The 14,654-nt window shown below is 45.6% G+C and overlaps 2 protein-coding genes across 13 annotated transcripts in view; one reads left to right on the top strand and one right to left on the bottom strand.

Annotated features, from left to right (window-relative positions):
• Positions 1-483: 483 nt before the first annotated feature.
• Positions 484-14,654, bottom strand: part of LOC105499630 (solute carrier family 7 member 7) — a 67,728-nt gene continuing 53,557 nt past the window's right edge. For 9 of the 12 annotated variants that reach the window (XM_011772364.3, XM_024786999.2, XM_024786998.2 and 6 more), the window contains 7 exons: positions 13,541-13,664; positions 13,184-13,287; positions 12,808-12,904; positions 11,408-11,557; positions 10,990-11,173; positions 2,539-10,773; positions 484-774 (listed from right to left, as the gene is read on the bottom strand). In XM_011772364.3, coding sequence (XP_011770666.1) covers positions 10,667-10,773; positions 10,990-11,173; positions 11,408-11,557; positions 12,808-12,904; positions 13,184-13,287; positions 13,541-13,664 — 766 coding nt within the window. In that variant the 3' untranslated portion in view covers positions 484-774; positions 2,539-10,666. Of the gene's footprint in view, positions 775-2,262; positions 2,407-2,538; positions 10,774-10,989; positions 11,174-11,407; positions 11,558-12,807; positions 12,905-13,183; positions 13,288-13,540; positions 13,665-14,654 lie in introns of all 12 variants that reach the window. The other 3 variants (XM_071100462.1, XM_071100457.1, XM_011772359.3) reach the window with 3 other exon arrangements.
• LOC105499633 (OXA1L mitochondrial inner membrane insertase) lies at positions 2,766-8,872 on the top strand. Its single transcript, XM_011772374.3, has 10 exons — positions 2,766-2,879; positions 3,363-3,524; positions 4,070-4,283; positions 6,864-7,007; positions 7,266-7,351; positions 7,535-7,699; positions 7,879-7,983; positions 8,092-8,254; positions 8,342-8,422; positions 8,508-8,872. The coding sequence occupies exons 1-10, from the start codon at positions 2,817-2,819 to the stop codon at positions 8,645-8,647; spliced, it is 1,323 nt and encodes a 440-aa protein (XP_011770676.3). The 5' UTR covers positions 2,766-2,816; the 3' UTR covers positions 8,648-8,872.

The following is a 14,654-nucleotide window of genomic DNA, read 5'->3' as shown; positions in this document are numbered from 1 at the left end:
CAGCCTCCCAAATAGCTGAGATTACAGGCATGCACCACCAAGCCTGGCTAATTTTGTATTTTTAGTAGAGACGGAGTTTCTCCATGTTGGTCAGGCTGGTCTCAAACTCCCAACCTCAGGTGATCCACCTGCCTCAGCCTCCCAAAGTGGTGGGATTACAGGCATGAGCCACTGCACCTGGCCTAGTATTTTTTTTTTTTTTAAAGACATGGGGTCTTACCATGTTACCCAGGTTGGTCTCAAACTCCTGAGCTCAAGCGATCCACCTGCCTCAGCCTCCCAAAGTGCTGAGATTACAGGCCTGAGCCACCATGCCCAGCCCAACATAACTTTTATATGCACTGCAAAACAAAAAACTCCCTGTGACTCACTTTGTTATGATATTGGCTTTATTGTAGTGGTCTGGAACCCAACCCATAGTATCTTCCAAGTTTGCCTGTACATTTCAGCTATTATTGAACAACAAAGTACTCCAAAACTTAGTGGCTTAAAACCACAATAATTTTATTTATTTGCTTGTAATTTTGCAATGTGGGCTCAAATAGCCTTTCTTTGCTCCACACGGAGTCACCTGAGGTGGCTCCAATGGGCTGGAGAATCCACGTTTTAAATGGCCTTCTTCACGTGGCTGGCAAAAGCTGGTGTTGACTGCTGGCTGAGGGTTCAACTGAGGCTGTTAGCCCAAACCTCCGTTCTTCTTCAAGTGGTTGGTTGGGCTTTTCACAGGCAGTAAGTCTGAGAAGTCAAAATTCTAACACAGCAGCTGGCTTTCCCCTGAATGCAAAAGCAGAAGCTATCAGGCCTTCTTAAGGCATAGTCCCAAACTGGCATAACATCGCTTCCAATGCATTCTACTATTGATTAAAGCAAGTTACAGGGCCAACCAGACTCAAGAGAATAGAACTCCTAAAGGTGCAAATATTGTGAAGCCTGGTTCATTTGGGGTCACCAAAGTAGCAGTGTACCATAAGATAGTCACCCTGCCAAGTGTTCTGTAGCTGTATATTTGCAATTACTTCTAATTGTATTGAGTTTTAAAAGTAATCTCTAAAAAAAAATCAGTGTTTCCATATCAAAAATCTATTGATGTTTACAATAGCATCCAACATATGCAAGTGTTAGCTCATACCACTAATTATTACTAAATCAGTATTATATTTCTTTGCCTCCTATTTTTGCCGTATCTGTCAGGTACATTCATAATCGTCCCAAATTAGCAGTCACTGAAATAATTTCGGGTTATTGTATCTTTCTGAAACTATAGTTTGTTGTTTAGAAAGTAATCTGCATATTGAGAGACTTTATAAGGGTTCAAATATAATCAACTCCACTTTTCTGAGCAGTAAGTTTTTTCCCTGGAGATGAATGCTTTTAACTTCAAGAAACTGAACACCCAAGCAACAGATTTAGAGTCTAAACAGTAAAGACCTTTAATTATCTTTTTTTTTCCTTTTTTTTTTTTTTTTTTTTTGAGATGGAGTCTCACTCTGTCGCCCAGGCTGGAGTGCAGTGGCTCCACCTCAGCTCACTGCAACCTCCACCTCCCGGATTCAAGCAATTCTCCTGCCTCAGCCTCCCTAGTAGCTGGGACTACAGGTACGCACCACCACGCCCGGCTAGTTTTTTTGTTTTTTGTATTTTCAGTAGAGACGGGATTTCACCATGTTGGCCAGGCTGGTCTCCATCTCTTGACCTAGTAATCCACCAGCCTTGGCCTCCCAAAGTGATGAGATTACAGGCGTGAGCCACTGCACCCTGCCAAGACCTTTAATTACCTTACACAACAAAGTCTGGAGATAGACGGTTCCAAGCATGGTACATCAGCTCAATGATATCAAGTATTTGGGTGTTTTCTATCTTTGCCCTCAACCATCTTCAGCACGTGAGTTTTTCTTTTTTTTTCTTTCTTTTTTTTTTTGAGATGGAGTCTCACTCTATCGCCAGGCTGGAGTGCAGTGGCACAATCCCGGCTCACTGCAACCTCTGCCTCCCGGGTTCAAGTGATTCTCCTGCCTCAGCCTCCCAAGTAGCTGGGATTATAGGCGCCCACCACAATGCTCGGCTAATTTTTGTATTTTTAGTAGAGATGGGGTTTCACCATGTTGGCCAGGATAGTCTCGATCTCTTGACCTCGTGATCCACCCGCCTCGGCCTCCCAAAGTGCTGGGATTACAGGCCTGAGCCACCGCGCCCGGCCTGCACGTGAGCTTTTCATCTAGAAACTTGTCCCCTCATGGTCAGTCCTCACACCACCCCACTTACAGAAGAAAAAATGGAAAGGTGAAGTCTCTGGAAGCTTTGTCTTTTTATCTGGGAGGAAAATATTTCCCAGCGGCTGCCTTCTCTTCATTTCTGTCAGACTCTAGACTACCCTCAAATTTCATTGGACCTGCGATTACAATTTACCTAGCAATAAGAATCAAAAGAATCGAACATCATTGAGTGGGAAAAATCCTCTGCAAGTACAGCCAAGACTTTTCTGAGGCTATTTTTAAACTGACGAATCAGAGGACAATCGCGACATTAGAGGAAAATTACCCAGGTTTACGCCATCACAAACGATGATAGCTTACGATGATAGCCAACCTGGCTCTTCCACTTCCTTTCAATCTCCAGAAAAAGCTCTCTGCGTGCTCATGGTAACGCGGCTTTTCAGATTTTTACCCACTTCAAATATGGCCGCCAAGCTCTGTTCTCTTTTACCACCTGATCTACGGCAACTACTCTGGCTTCATGCCCGCTTCCAAAAGTGCTTCCTCTCGCGGGATTGTGGTTCTTAGTGCGCAGGCGCAAAAGTAAGTCCTCTTCCGGACAAAATGGCGATGGGACTGATGTGCGGACGCCGGGAGGTTCTGCGCCTGCTACAGTCCGGGCGTCGGGTAAGGATGCCCCGGGGCTGAGCACCGGGATGCTGCCCTGACCCAGTGAACCAAGCCCCAGGACAGCTCGTGCTAGGGATATGAGCAGACGCTGACCCGCTCACCGGGACCTGAATGTCATGACCTCGGGTCTTGTGAGGACGCGCTAGGGTTAGTCCCCAACACTGTGGGCCCAGCAGCCCGGTGTCAGCTTCTGGAATTGGCTTCGCCCCTGGCGAGAGCATCTCGGCCTAGTTCTCAGGGCCCCCCGATGCGGGTCTATGATAACTGAGATGCGGCGAACCCGGATTCAAGCTTTGCTCTGCAGGCATCACCAGCTGCATGCCTTCGGGCTAGCGGTCTGCGCGCGGTAATAGCAATGTCTGCACCTGTAGTGGCCGGGCTGCTTGCTTTTTGGGAAGTTAGCATAATGAATCCCCTTTGCCCCCACGCGAGGACTTCTGCTCCCGGTAAAGGGGCTCCATCATCCTTTTACACGCTTAGGTCCACAGCGTCGCAGGGCTCTCGCAATGGCTCGGGAAACCGCTGACCCCACGGCTCCTATTCCCAGCAGCCCGGTGCTGCTGTCGCCCACACTACCTCTTCCTTGCGGCTTCCGGCCCCCGCAGCCTCAGTACCTCTGCCATCTCGTTTGCAGAAGTCCAGGTAAGAGGCCTTTCGTTCCCGCAATATTAGGAGTGGTGTTTCCCGTTTGGTTTCATATTCTGTTTTGTTTGGGAGCAGGGGGAATATGAAGCAGAGTTCTTGTCCACGCTCCACACAGCTCTCCAAAATGGTAGCATCTCTGCTTGGGATGAATTTTCAATTCAGTGGGGAAATGATTGGAAGTACAACAGGAGAGATGTTATATTTGGTTTTCTGAGCTGTTTTAAAGAAAAGTAATTGTTTCATGTTAATATATGGTAAAAATCATAATAGTGATATTCAAATGGCTGAAGTTTGGGAAACAGTGATAAAAAAAATAACTTCCCAGCATGAAGGGAAGTCATGGAATCTTACTCAAAGTAACTTCTCTTCCTACCTATTGATAAAAATGAGATGTCCTTTTTAAGCTTGAATTCTATGTACACTAGGGTAACCTGGAAGAACAAGAAGTAGAGAGAACAGAACCCAGTACTGGTTATTTTAAGAAGGTCTCACTTTCTATGTGTTCACTACTGAATAAATATACAAGGCTTCCTTTCACACAGGTTCAGGCCCCTCCTGTTGTTCCTGCAACTCCCTCACCCGCAGCGGTACCTGAGGTGGCTTCTGGAGAGACTGCAGATGTAGTCCAAGCTGCTGCAGAGCAGAGCTTCGCTGAACTGGGGCTGGGGTCACACACCCCAGTGGGACTAATCCAGAATTTACTGGAATTTATGCATGTTGACCTGGGCCTACCTTGGTGGGGGGCCATTGCTGCATGTAAGGGGAATATACCCTATACATGGGTTAGGGATAGAACCTCATAGATGGCAATTATTTGAATGGATTCAGGAAGTAGTTGCAGAAGCTCTGGGATCAGAAGAGCAGATGATTTCAAATGAGTGATAGAGGCACATGATACCTAGATGCAGTCTACCTATATTTCTTAAAGAGCATTATAAAACCACCAGATCATCTGGGATTCAAGAAGTACAGATATTCGAATACAAACATGGGGTTAGAGTCAGGGGACCTTATTAACAGTCATGAGGCTGTCCTGGTTTAGAAGAGCAGAGGTTCAAGTCAGGCACTTAAACCCCCAAATTGGGAGGCCACTCGCATTGCTTTTGTAAAGGCTGAAACTCTGCTTTGAATTATGTGTCTCTCTGCCACTTTGCTCCATCAATGATCTCCTCTCCCCTGTGTCTTCGACGTTTCCCTCCTTATTGCCCTGCCCTGCACATGTAAGCATGCTCAAGCATGCCCATGTGTTACTTGGGGGAAAATTTCTTCCCTTCATTCTTAGTTCCCCTTCACCTACTACCCTATCTTTTTTCTTCCTTTCATGGCTGTTATTTATTTGTTTTGTTGTTGTTTGTGGATACCTAGTAGGTGTATATATTTATGGGCTACATGAGATGTTTTGATACAGGCCTGCAAGGTGTAATAATCACATTATGGAGAAGGAGATATCCATCCCCTCAAGCACTTATCCTTTAAGTTACAAAGAATCCAGTTACACTTTATATTTTATTTTATTTTATTTTTTTAAACAGAGTTTTGCTCTGTCACCCAGGCTGGAGTGCAGTGGCCCAATCTCGGCTCACTGCAACCTCCACCTCCCAGGTTCAAGTGATTCTCATGTTTCAGCCTCCCAAGTAGCTGGGACTACAGGTGTACCACCACACCTGGCTAATTTTTACATTCTTTATTTTAAAATATACAATTATTACTGATTATAGTCACCCTGTTGTGCTATCAAATAGTAGATCTTATTCTTTCTAACTAATTTTTTTTTACCCATTAATTATTCCCAACCCTGACTACCCTTCCCAGCCTCTGGTAACCTTCCTTCTACTCTCTGCCCATGATTTCATTTGTTTTGATTTTTAGATCCCACAAATAAGTGAGAACATGGTGATGTTCGTCTTTCTGTGCCTGCCTTATTTCACTTAGCATAGTGATCTCCAGTTCCATCCACGTTGTCACAAATGACTGGGTTTCGTTCTTTTGATAGCTATTACTTAAAAGATTGCTCTGCATCCAATGAGCCTACTTCTTTCCATTTACTCTCTCAGCCATCTGGCTTTTACTCATATCACCTCATTTGAACTGCCAGTAACCTAATTGCTAAATCCACTTTTATTATACTTGGTCTTTCTGCATTAGACACTTTAGACCTTAAAATCAATCCTTTCCCAGGCGTGATGGCTCATGCCTGTAATCCCAGCACTTTGGGAGGCCAAGGCAGGAAGATTACAAGGTCAGGAGTTTGAGACCAGCCTGGCCAATATTGTGAAACCCCATCTCTACTAGAAATACAAAAATTAGCGAGGTGTGGTGGCAGGCGCCTGTAGTCCCAGCTATTCGGGAGGCTGAGGCAGGAGAATCGCTTGAACCTGGGAAGCAGAGGTCGAAGTGAGCCAAGATTGCGCCACTGCACTCCAGCCTGAGCGACAGAGCAATAGAACGAGACTCTGTTCAAAAAAAATAAAAAATAAAGTCAATCCTTTGGCTTTTATGATAACGTTTCCTGATTTTTCTCCCTGTCTTTCTGACCATACTTTTGCATCTCCAAATTATCCTACCTACCCGTTCAGTGCCAGTAGTCTGGGTTCTATCCTTAGCTCCCTTCTCTTTCTACTCCACATCATTCATCATAATGTTGATAAAGCCTAAACCTATAACCTAGTCTCGTATTTGACATCACCATGTTCTCACTTATTTGTGGGATCTAAAAATCAAAACAAATGAATGACCAAGAAAAATGAAGTGTGAGAAAAGAAATATGAAGGAGCTAAAGGAGTAGGCCATCAGATTATTTCCTACTCCAGGGATTTCTAGAACAATGGCTTTCAAACTTCCTTCCTGGAAGCCCCAGAGTTTTGTAAAGGGATCTCTGAGCAAGGTGAAGGCTGCCACATAAACAATCCTGTGGCCAGGCTTTTCGTTTGCTCAGGGCAGCATTTTTTTTTTTTTTTTTTTTTTTTTTTTTTTTTTGGGTACACTGGGGCTACGTATACAGTTTGATGGAGCAGGGAGGCTCTTTTGATCACAGAAAAGTTTGGAAGCTATTGATCTAGAAAAGTGCTCCTGTCACCTTTTTGTTTGAGGAAACAAACAGGATTCCTAATCATCTGCTTAGAGAAGTTAATGCCATACTTTTGTGATGCCAAATCAGAGAACTGAGCCTTAAAGCAACTAATTCATACCCCTGACCCTAATTCTGGGCCTCTTAGCCATAAGTCACAGAATGGACAAGGCAAGAATAAGACCCTTTCAATAAGGACCTAAAAACCTTCAACCTTCTAGCTGCAGAACTGCTTTAATTTCACTCCAATCCTAGTTTGTATTTTCCAGGTACAGTCTTTGCCCGCTGCCTCATTTTTCCTCTCATCGTGATGGGCCAGCGAGAGGCAGCCAAGATCCACAATCACTTGCCAGAGATCCAGAAGTTTTCCAGTCGAGTCAGAGAGGCCAAGTTGGCGGGAGACGATACTGAGTGTGAGTCAGCTGCAGAATGACCATGGGAGAGGACCACATTTGCGCTTTTCCTTACATTCTGCTGGGGGAAAGGAACAATGTGAATCAGAAGTTGCCACAGTCGGGAAAGTTCTAAAGATTTATCTGTTTCTTGGGCCTAATGCTCCCAAGGACTGGCCAGGGTTGGTTAGAAATTTCACAGGCCAGGTAGATGATGAGGATGTTCACCTCCACTGATGTAACTGTTACCCCAACCATTAATTTCCTCTCACCTCACAGTTTACAAGGCTTCCTCGGAGATGGCATTTTACCAGAAAAAACATGGTATTAAACTCTTTAAACCTCTCATTCTTCCTCTGACTCAGGTGAGCAAAAACATTTCCTTCCTTATTTCATCCTATACCCATCAAATTTCCTCTCTGTGTTTGATGTGCCCCAGGCCCCCCAAAAAAACAGGTGGTGGTGGATTATACATGGCTTTCAGTAGTGGGGTGATGAAAATGTTTCCTCTGGTAAAGCATGCTGACACTGTTTATCTTGTGTAATAGGCCCCAATCTTCCTCTCCTTCTTCATTGCTTTGAGAGAGATGGCCAACCTTCCTGTGGCCAGCCTTCAGACAGGTGGCCTCTGGTGGTTCCAGGATCTCACGGTATCCGATCCCACCTACGTGTTACCACTGGTAGTCACTGCTACAATGTGGGCTGTCCTTGAGGTAAGCCCAGATTGGCCAAGTGCCAGGCCTGCAAAGTGAACTGGGATTGGAGGGTAAAGTAATTGTACAGAATGGTCATCCTTCACTTGCTGGAGAAAGAGTTGATGGGTAAGAGATTAGAGACAGGTTCACTGAAACTGACAGCTTTCCCGACTTTTCTACCCCGCTTCTTTTGGCAGCTAGGTGCTGAGACAGGTGTGCAAAGTTCTGACCTTCAGTGGATGAGAAATGTGATCAGAGTGATGCCCCTGATAGCCTTGCCCGTAACCATGCATTTCCCCACGGTATGTAATGCCTTATGGGCTGGCTCCAAGGCCTTCTGCCTAGCCTAGCCACCTAGCAAGCTGACCAGGGATACAGCTTCTGAGTCCCCTCTCTGTGTTCTCACCCAGGCGGTGTTTATGTACTGGCTCTCCTCCAATTTGTTTTCCCTGGGCCAAGTATCCTGTCTCCGGATTCCAGCAGTACGCACTGTACTTAAAATCCCCCAGCGTGTTGTACATGACCCTGACAAATTACCTCCACGGGAAGGCTTCCTAGAGAGCTTCAAAAAAGGTAAGGGCTCGTCCTCTGTGAAACAGGACTAGGGAGAGGGGTCTACAAATAGAAATGCAAGTGACTCTCTTGCTCCTCTTTACACAGGCTGGAAAAATGCTGAAATGGCGCGTCAGCTGCGAGAGCGTGAACAACGCATGCAGAATCACTTGGAGCTAGCAGCCAGGGGTAAATAGTCCTTTCAGGCCAAAATTCTGTCTTTTGTTTCTTCTTTCTGTTCTTCATTGAGATTTGTTTTCTCTTCTCCCCTCAGGTCCCTTACGACAGACCTTTACCCACAACCCTCTCCTACAACCTGGAAATAATAACCCTCCCAATATCCCTAGCAGCAGCAGCAGCAGCAGCAGCAGCAAACCAAAGTCAAAGTATCCCTGGCGCGACACGCTTGGCTGACTTACGTTCCGTGCGCATTCTGGCAGGAACTCTGTCTCTTCAAAGACTCATCCTCAAAACAAGACTTGACACTGTGTCCTTGCCCCAGTCCTAGGAACTGTGGCACACAGAGATGTTCATTTTAAAAACAATTTCACGAAACACTCTTATACTCATGTTTATAAGAGAGCACTGGGTAGCCAAGTGATCTTCCCATTCACAGAGTTAGTAAACCTCTGTACTACATGCTGCTTCCTGATACTTATTGAACAGGGAAATGAGTGTGTGCTTCAGAAAACTGAAGAATACCCAGGACTTTGGGAGGCCGAGGCGGGCGGATCACCTGAGGTCAGGAGTTTGAGACCGGCCTGTCCAACATGGGGAAACCTCATCTCTACTAAAAACACAAAAATAGCCACACATGGTGGCGCACACCTATTGTCCCAGCTACTCGGGAGGCTGAGGCAGGAGAATTGCTTGAACCTGGGAGGTGGAGGTTGCAGTGAGCCAAGATTGCGCCACTGCACTCCAGCCTGGGCAACAGAGGGAGGAGACTCTGTCTCAAAAAAAAGAAAACCGAAGAATAGAGTGGGTCATGATTGCTTTTGCTGGCCCATGGCATTGGAAAATTAATGTTTTAACCTGGCATTAAGGGTTTAAACTTCCACCCAGGCACAGTGGCTCACGCCTGTAATCCCAGCACTTTGGGAGGCTGAGACGGGCAGATGGCCTGAGGTCAGGAGTTTGAGACCAGCCTGGCCAACATAGTGAAACCCTGTCTCTACTAAAAATACAAAAATTAAGCCAGTCGTGGTGGTACACGTCTGTAGTTCCAGCTACTTGGGCAGTTGAGGCAGGAGAATTACTTGAACCTCGGAGGCAGAGGTTGCAGTGAACCAAGATCAAGCCATTGCACTCCATCCTGGGCAACAGAGTAAGACTGTTTCAAAAAAAAAAAAAAGTTTAAACTTCCAACCCATACATGTGTTGTTCTATCCACATTTGGATTGCAGTCTAGAGGTGTGGCTGATAAGTTGAATGTTGAGATTGTATCTAAATATAATAACTGCATTTCTTGATTCCAAGATTACTTTAAAAATTTCAAGAAGTAGATGTGTGGAAATTCTTAGTGATAATTAAGAATGAAAGTTCCAGGCTGGGCAAAGTGGCTCACACCTATAATCTCAGCACTTTGGGAGGCTGAGGTGGGTGAATCACTTGAGTCCAGGAATCGAGACCAGCCTGGGCAACATGGCGAGACCTTGTCTCTGCTAAAAAGTTAGCTGAGCATGGTGGTGCTTGCCCATAGTCCCAGCTACCTGGGAGGGTGAGGTGGGAGGATAGCTTAAGCCCAGGAGGTTGAGGCTGCAGTGAGCCAAGATCATGCTGCTATACTCCAGCCTTGGCCACAGAGCAAGATCCTGTCTCAAAAAGGAAGTTCATGTCATTTTTATGTAACAATCCAACATTTCACTAGAGTAGTTGAAGTGTTCTGTTGTCTGCCTTTGTGTAGAGCCTGGTTTATCAGCCTTCAGCAGCTAGCTTGAGAGAGAAAAGATGGATCTACTTTCAAGCATAAGATTGTTTTTAGTCTTTGTGTTTCTAGGCTAATGGGAGCTGTCCTAGAGATACTATATAAAGTGAAGTCACTCAGACTTTAGGAACATAACTTTTTATTGTCATCCAGCACCTGTGATAGTTTGATGTCTCTCTAAAGGAGACAATTGGAGGATTGTGGGCCCTTTTAAAAGAAAAGAGGAGTAGGTAGGCGCACTCAGGTGCTTCTAAAACCACCAAGCCCACACCTGACATGCTCCTCTCCCCAGTCTCCTCTATTGTCCGCTTTAAAAGTCTGGAACTGTATGTAGCAAAACAAATAAATTACTTTTCATTTCAAAAAGTAAGTTCAAAGGTTGAAGCTGCCTAGGCCAGGCTTCTGGACAGGTGCCTCCAAAGAAGTGAGCTTTCCTTTTCAACTTCCTCAGCTCTAGCCAGTAGACCAGAAACCCCTGCTTTCCACATCAGGATTCCAGATGGTGTTTAGTTAGACTTGGGATCCCGTTGTTTGGGCATCTCTCCTCCATCTTCCAAATCCATTTCTGCAGCAACTGACATACACAGGACCTGGAGGTACCTTGTGGCAGACCCTACAAAGAAAACTTTGAGTTGGAATTGAGAAGAGGTCAACTGGGCTGAGTTCAAGTGTCATTGAATGGAACTGGGCCTGAGGGGAGTGATTCCATTAAGCCGAAGGGTTCATAAGAAGGGGCTATGGCAAAAATGTCTTTGGAGGCAAGATTTACAGAAAAAGGCAAAAACCAAGCTCTACAATAGCTGAGCTGATTTAAGGATGCAATGCTTACCCACGATCCTTCGGAGGTAAAGAGGTCGCTTATGTTCTGGCACTCTGATGATGAGGAAGTAAAAGGGCAGGCCTGAGAGGGCAATGGCAATGCCGATGAGGGAGTTGATGGTATCACTGTACAGTGGAACAGCCACCAGGAAGATGGTGCAGAGGCAGAAGACAATCGGGAAGAAAACGCTGAGCTGAGGGCACAGGAAACACAACTGGGGTGGACCACTCAGGATTCTTAACAGCTAAAATAACACCTCCCATAAGGATTAGCGCACTGAGCCTTCTTTCCATACCTTTAATTTCAACACAGTACTAACCACCAAGTCCCAGGCAAAGGTTTCTAAATAAAGTGTCTTGTAATAGTCCCCTGTAGCAGCAACTCTAGCTGTTTCAGATGGAGCAGAGGTAGGATGGAGTTGCCATACCTTGAGGGGACGAGGTCGATCAGGCTCCTTCCAGCGCAGATAAAGCTGACCCACAATAGAAAGCCCCACAAAGAACCAGTAGCTGAAGCTGTAGTAGTTAATGAGCTGGAAGATGTCTTCCACGCACAAGTAGATCAATGCCATGATACCCTGTAAGCGTGAGCCCAAGTCAGCTCTTCTCAGGGCCTTTGTTACTCCAAAGGCTTTTCACTCCCTTTATACCTCCCAAATCCATCCCCCGTCGATCCTCAGAGTCTCCTGGTCCTCTTCTGTTTTTAATCCCTTTTTTTTTTTTTTTTTTTTTTTTTTTTGAGACGGAGTCTTGCTCTGTCGCCCAGGCTGGAGCGCAGTGACCAGATCTCGGCTCACTGCAAGCTCCGCCTCCCGGGTTCCCGCCATTCTCCTGCCTCAGCCTCCTGAGTAGCTGGGACTACAGGCGCCCGCCACCTCGCCTGGCTAGTTTTTTGTATTTTTTAGTAGAGACGGGGTTTCACCGTGTTAGCCAGGATGGTCTCGATCTCCTGACCTCGTGATCCACCCGTCTCGGCCTCCCAAAGTGCTGGGATTACAGGCTTGAGCCACCGCGCCCGGCCTTTAATCCCTTTAACACTCTAGTTTCAATACCTTATCCCCTCTGTTACAAGTCAGTAGTCTCAACTGGTTTTTCAACCCATTCTTCAAGCTAACCCTGTATAAAGCAAGTCTTGAAACAATCCCTCAAAAGTCTTGCATAGGACCATTTCCATAATGGCTCCAACCTACATTATCCAGCTCTTATCTCCTCCTGCATGTTGAATATCCCGATTCTGAAAATCCAAAATGCTCCACTGTCAAGTCAACACTCAAAAAGTTTCAGATTTTTAGAGCATTGCAGATTTTGGATATTCAACCTGTATTAAAACCCATACTGCTTTGCCACAGGATTTTCTGATATTATTTCTCCTACCTAAAGCCCATCTCTACCATTTGCAACCCTAGCCATCAAGATGCACCTTTTTTTTTTTTTTTTTCTGAGAACATTTTGGTGGATTTTAAGACACACATACACTTCTAGAAGTAATTCTTCATTCACCCTCTCCTCCCATGGAAGTGATCATTTCTTAAATACTGTATCACTCACTATCTGTCATGGCAATCAATCATTACAATGTATTCCATGTACTTTATGGCTTCTCTTAGAGCAGAGGTGTACCATTCCTTAGAGCATTTGGATTTTCCCTGTAGTGCCTGTAGCAGTTGGCATAGTGCCTTGCCCATGGTGAACATTCTGATCTACCAATAGTTTTTCTATTGGAATTTCTTTTAGAGCTTTCAGGAAGCTAGAACAGTCGCTTCTGCTGTTACTAAGGTTTCCCCCCACCCCCCCAATCATTTTCAGTCTCATCCTTGAGCTGACTTACGTTGAACAGCAGAGAAGGCACTGGTGTGAACCGCTCAACATGGATCATGCAGATGGCATCAGGGAGATGGCCTTCTCTTGAGCCCACAAAGAAAAGCCTATGTCAGGTAAGATAGGAGAAGCTGAGAAAATTGGTGGACATGATGCAGCCTGGTTCACCTGCCACATGGCCCTCCCTCTCTGCCATCCCTTCCTTCAAAAGTGTTTGGATAATATAGACTGGAGCTCAGTATTAAGATTAATGACAACTGCAGGCTTCTGCTAGAAACAAGAAGAAAGAGGTTATGGTATCAGTTGGAAAACACAGGTAATCAAAGTCCAGGTCCTGTAAGTTCTACCGTCCACTGCCATAGCCCTTCAAAAGATGCCACTCTTACCTAGAAGCAGCCACAATGGAGGCATTGAGGCCACCAAAACAGGATAATGCAACTGACAGTGGAATTATCCAGTTAAATATTCCAAATGTCTGATCTGCAAAAGTCTAAGGGAAAAGAATGGAAGAGTCATTAGCAGGATCTAAAAGGGATGAAAGACATGGATGGGCATGCCCCAGATTCCCCTTATTAGGACTCCAACTCTTCTTCCACAGTGGGGGTAACAGGACCTTCTTGCAAGCCCCATATTCGAAATGAACTCCTTTCAAGGCCATCTACCCCCTTTCCAGGACTTTCAAGAGCCAGAATATACCCAGTACCCCACAAGTCACCCTCAACCTGCTAGTGAAAATCCTTTACCACAGCAACAGCATCACTGGCCAAGATGTCTCTCATGTCTAGCACAGTATAATAGGCCACATTGGTCAAGATATAGATGATGGTGACAATGGGCATGGAGATGCCAATGGAGAGGGGCAGGTTCCTACAGCCAAATAGAATAAAATACACATTAGTCCCACAGTCATATCCCTATCTCTCCTTTAATCCTTAGACTCTCCCTGCCACACCAGTCTTTCCAGGGATGGAGACTCTTGCTACATTTCCTCAATGCATTTGTCTTTGACGGTGCCCTGGATAGTGGCTGAAGCTCTGAACTAAACACTTAAGAGCTAAAGAACATTAGGGGAAAGGAATATCATATTAGGAGATAGGACTGTGCAGCTGGGATCAGTGGCTCATGCCCGTAGTACCAACACTTTGGGAGGCTAAGGTGGGCAGATGGCTTGAGTCCAGGAGTTGGAGACCAGCCTGGACAACATGGCAAAACCCTGTCTGTACAAAAAACTAGCCAAGCAGCCGGGCGTGGTGGCTCACGCCTGTAATCCCAGCAGTTTGGGAGGCCGAGGCAAGTGGATCACCTGAGGTCAGGAGTTTAAGACCAGCCTGGCCAACATGGCAAAACCCTGTCTCTACTAAAAATATAAATAATTAGCTGGGCATGGTGGCACGCACCTGTAGTCCCAGCTACTTGGGAGGCTGAGGTACGAGAATCACTTGAACTCAGGAGGTGGAGGTTGTGGTAAGCCAAAATTGTGTCATTGCACTCCAGCCTGGGTAACAGTGAGACTCTGTCTCAAAAAACAAAACAAAAAATTAGCCAAGCATGGTGGCACATGCCTGTAATCCCAGCTACTTGGGAGGCTGAGGTGGAAGGATCACTTGAGCCCGAGGAGGTCAAGGCTGCAGTGAACCATGACTGGGCCACTGCACTCCAGCCTGGGCAAGGCAGTCAGACCCTGTCTGAAAAAAAAAAAAAAGGATTAACAAAGAGTGTCCCAGCATAATAATGCACAGGAAAATGGGAGGTTATTTTGTTTTATACTCCAAAGATCTTTTGGTGTCAGGATTCCATCTCTAAGATTATCAACATTGGCAATTTTGTCTCAAGGTTGAGAAATATAAAAGGAAATTA

This window comes from Macaca nemestrina, chromosome 7 (assembly GCF_043159975.1).
Source record: "Macaca nemestrina isolate mMacNem1 chromosome 7, mMacNem.hap1, whole genome shotgun sequence".
Taxonomy (NCBI): Eukaryota; Metazoa; Chordata; class Mammalia; order Primates; family Cercopithecidae; genus Macaca; species Macaca nemestrina.
The sequence above is the reverse complement of the archived record's forward strand: the minus strand, read 5'-3'. Positions and strand labels throughout refer to the sequence as shown.

Coding starts and splice junctions, on each gene's coding strand:
- LOC105499633 (XM_011772374.3), top strand. CDS start 2,817: ATGGCGATGGGACTGATGTGCGGACGCCGGGAGGTTCTGCGCCTGCTA. Junction 7,008..7,265: donor GGCGGGAGACGATACTGAGT/GTGAGTCAGCTG, acceptor CTCACCTCACAG/TTTACAAGGCTTCCTCGGAG. Junction 7,352..7,534: donor TCATTCTTCCTCTGACTCAG/GTGAGCAAAAAC, acceptor CTTGTGTAATAG/GCCCCAATCTTCCTCTCCTT.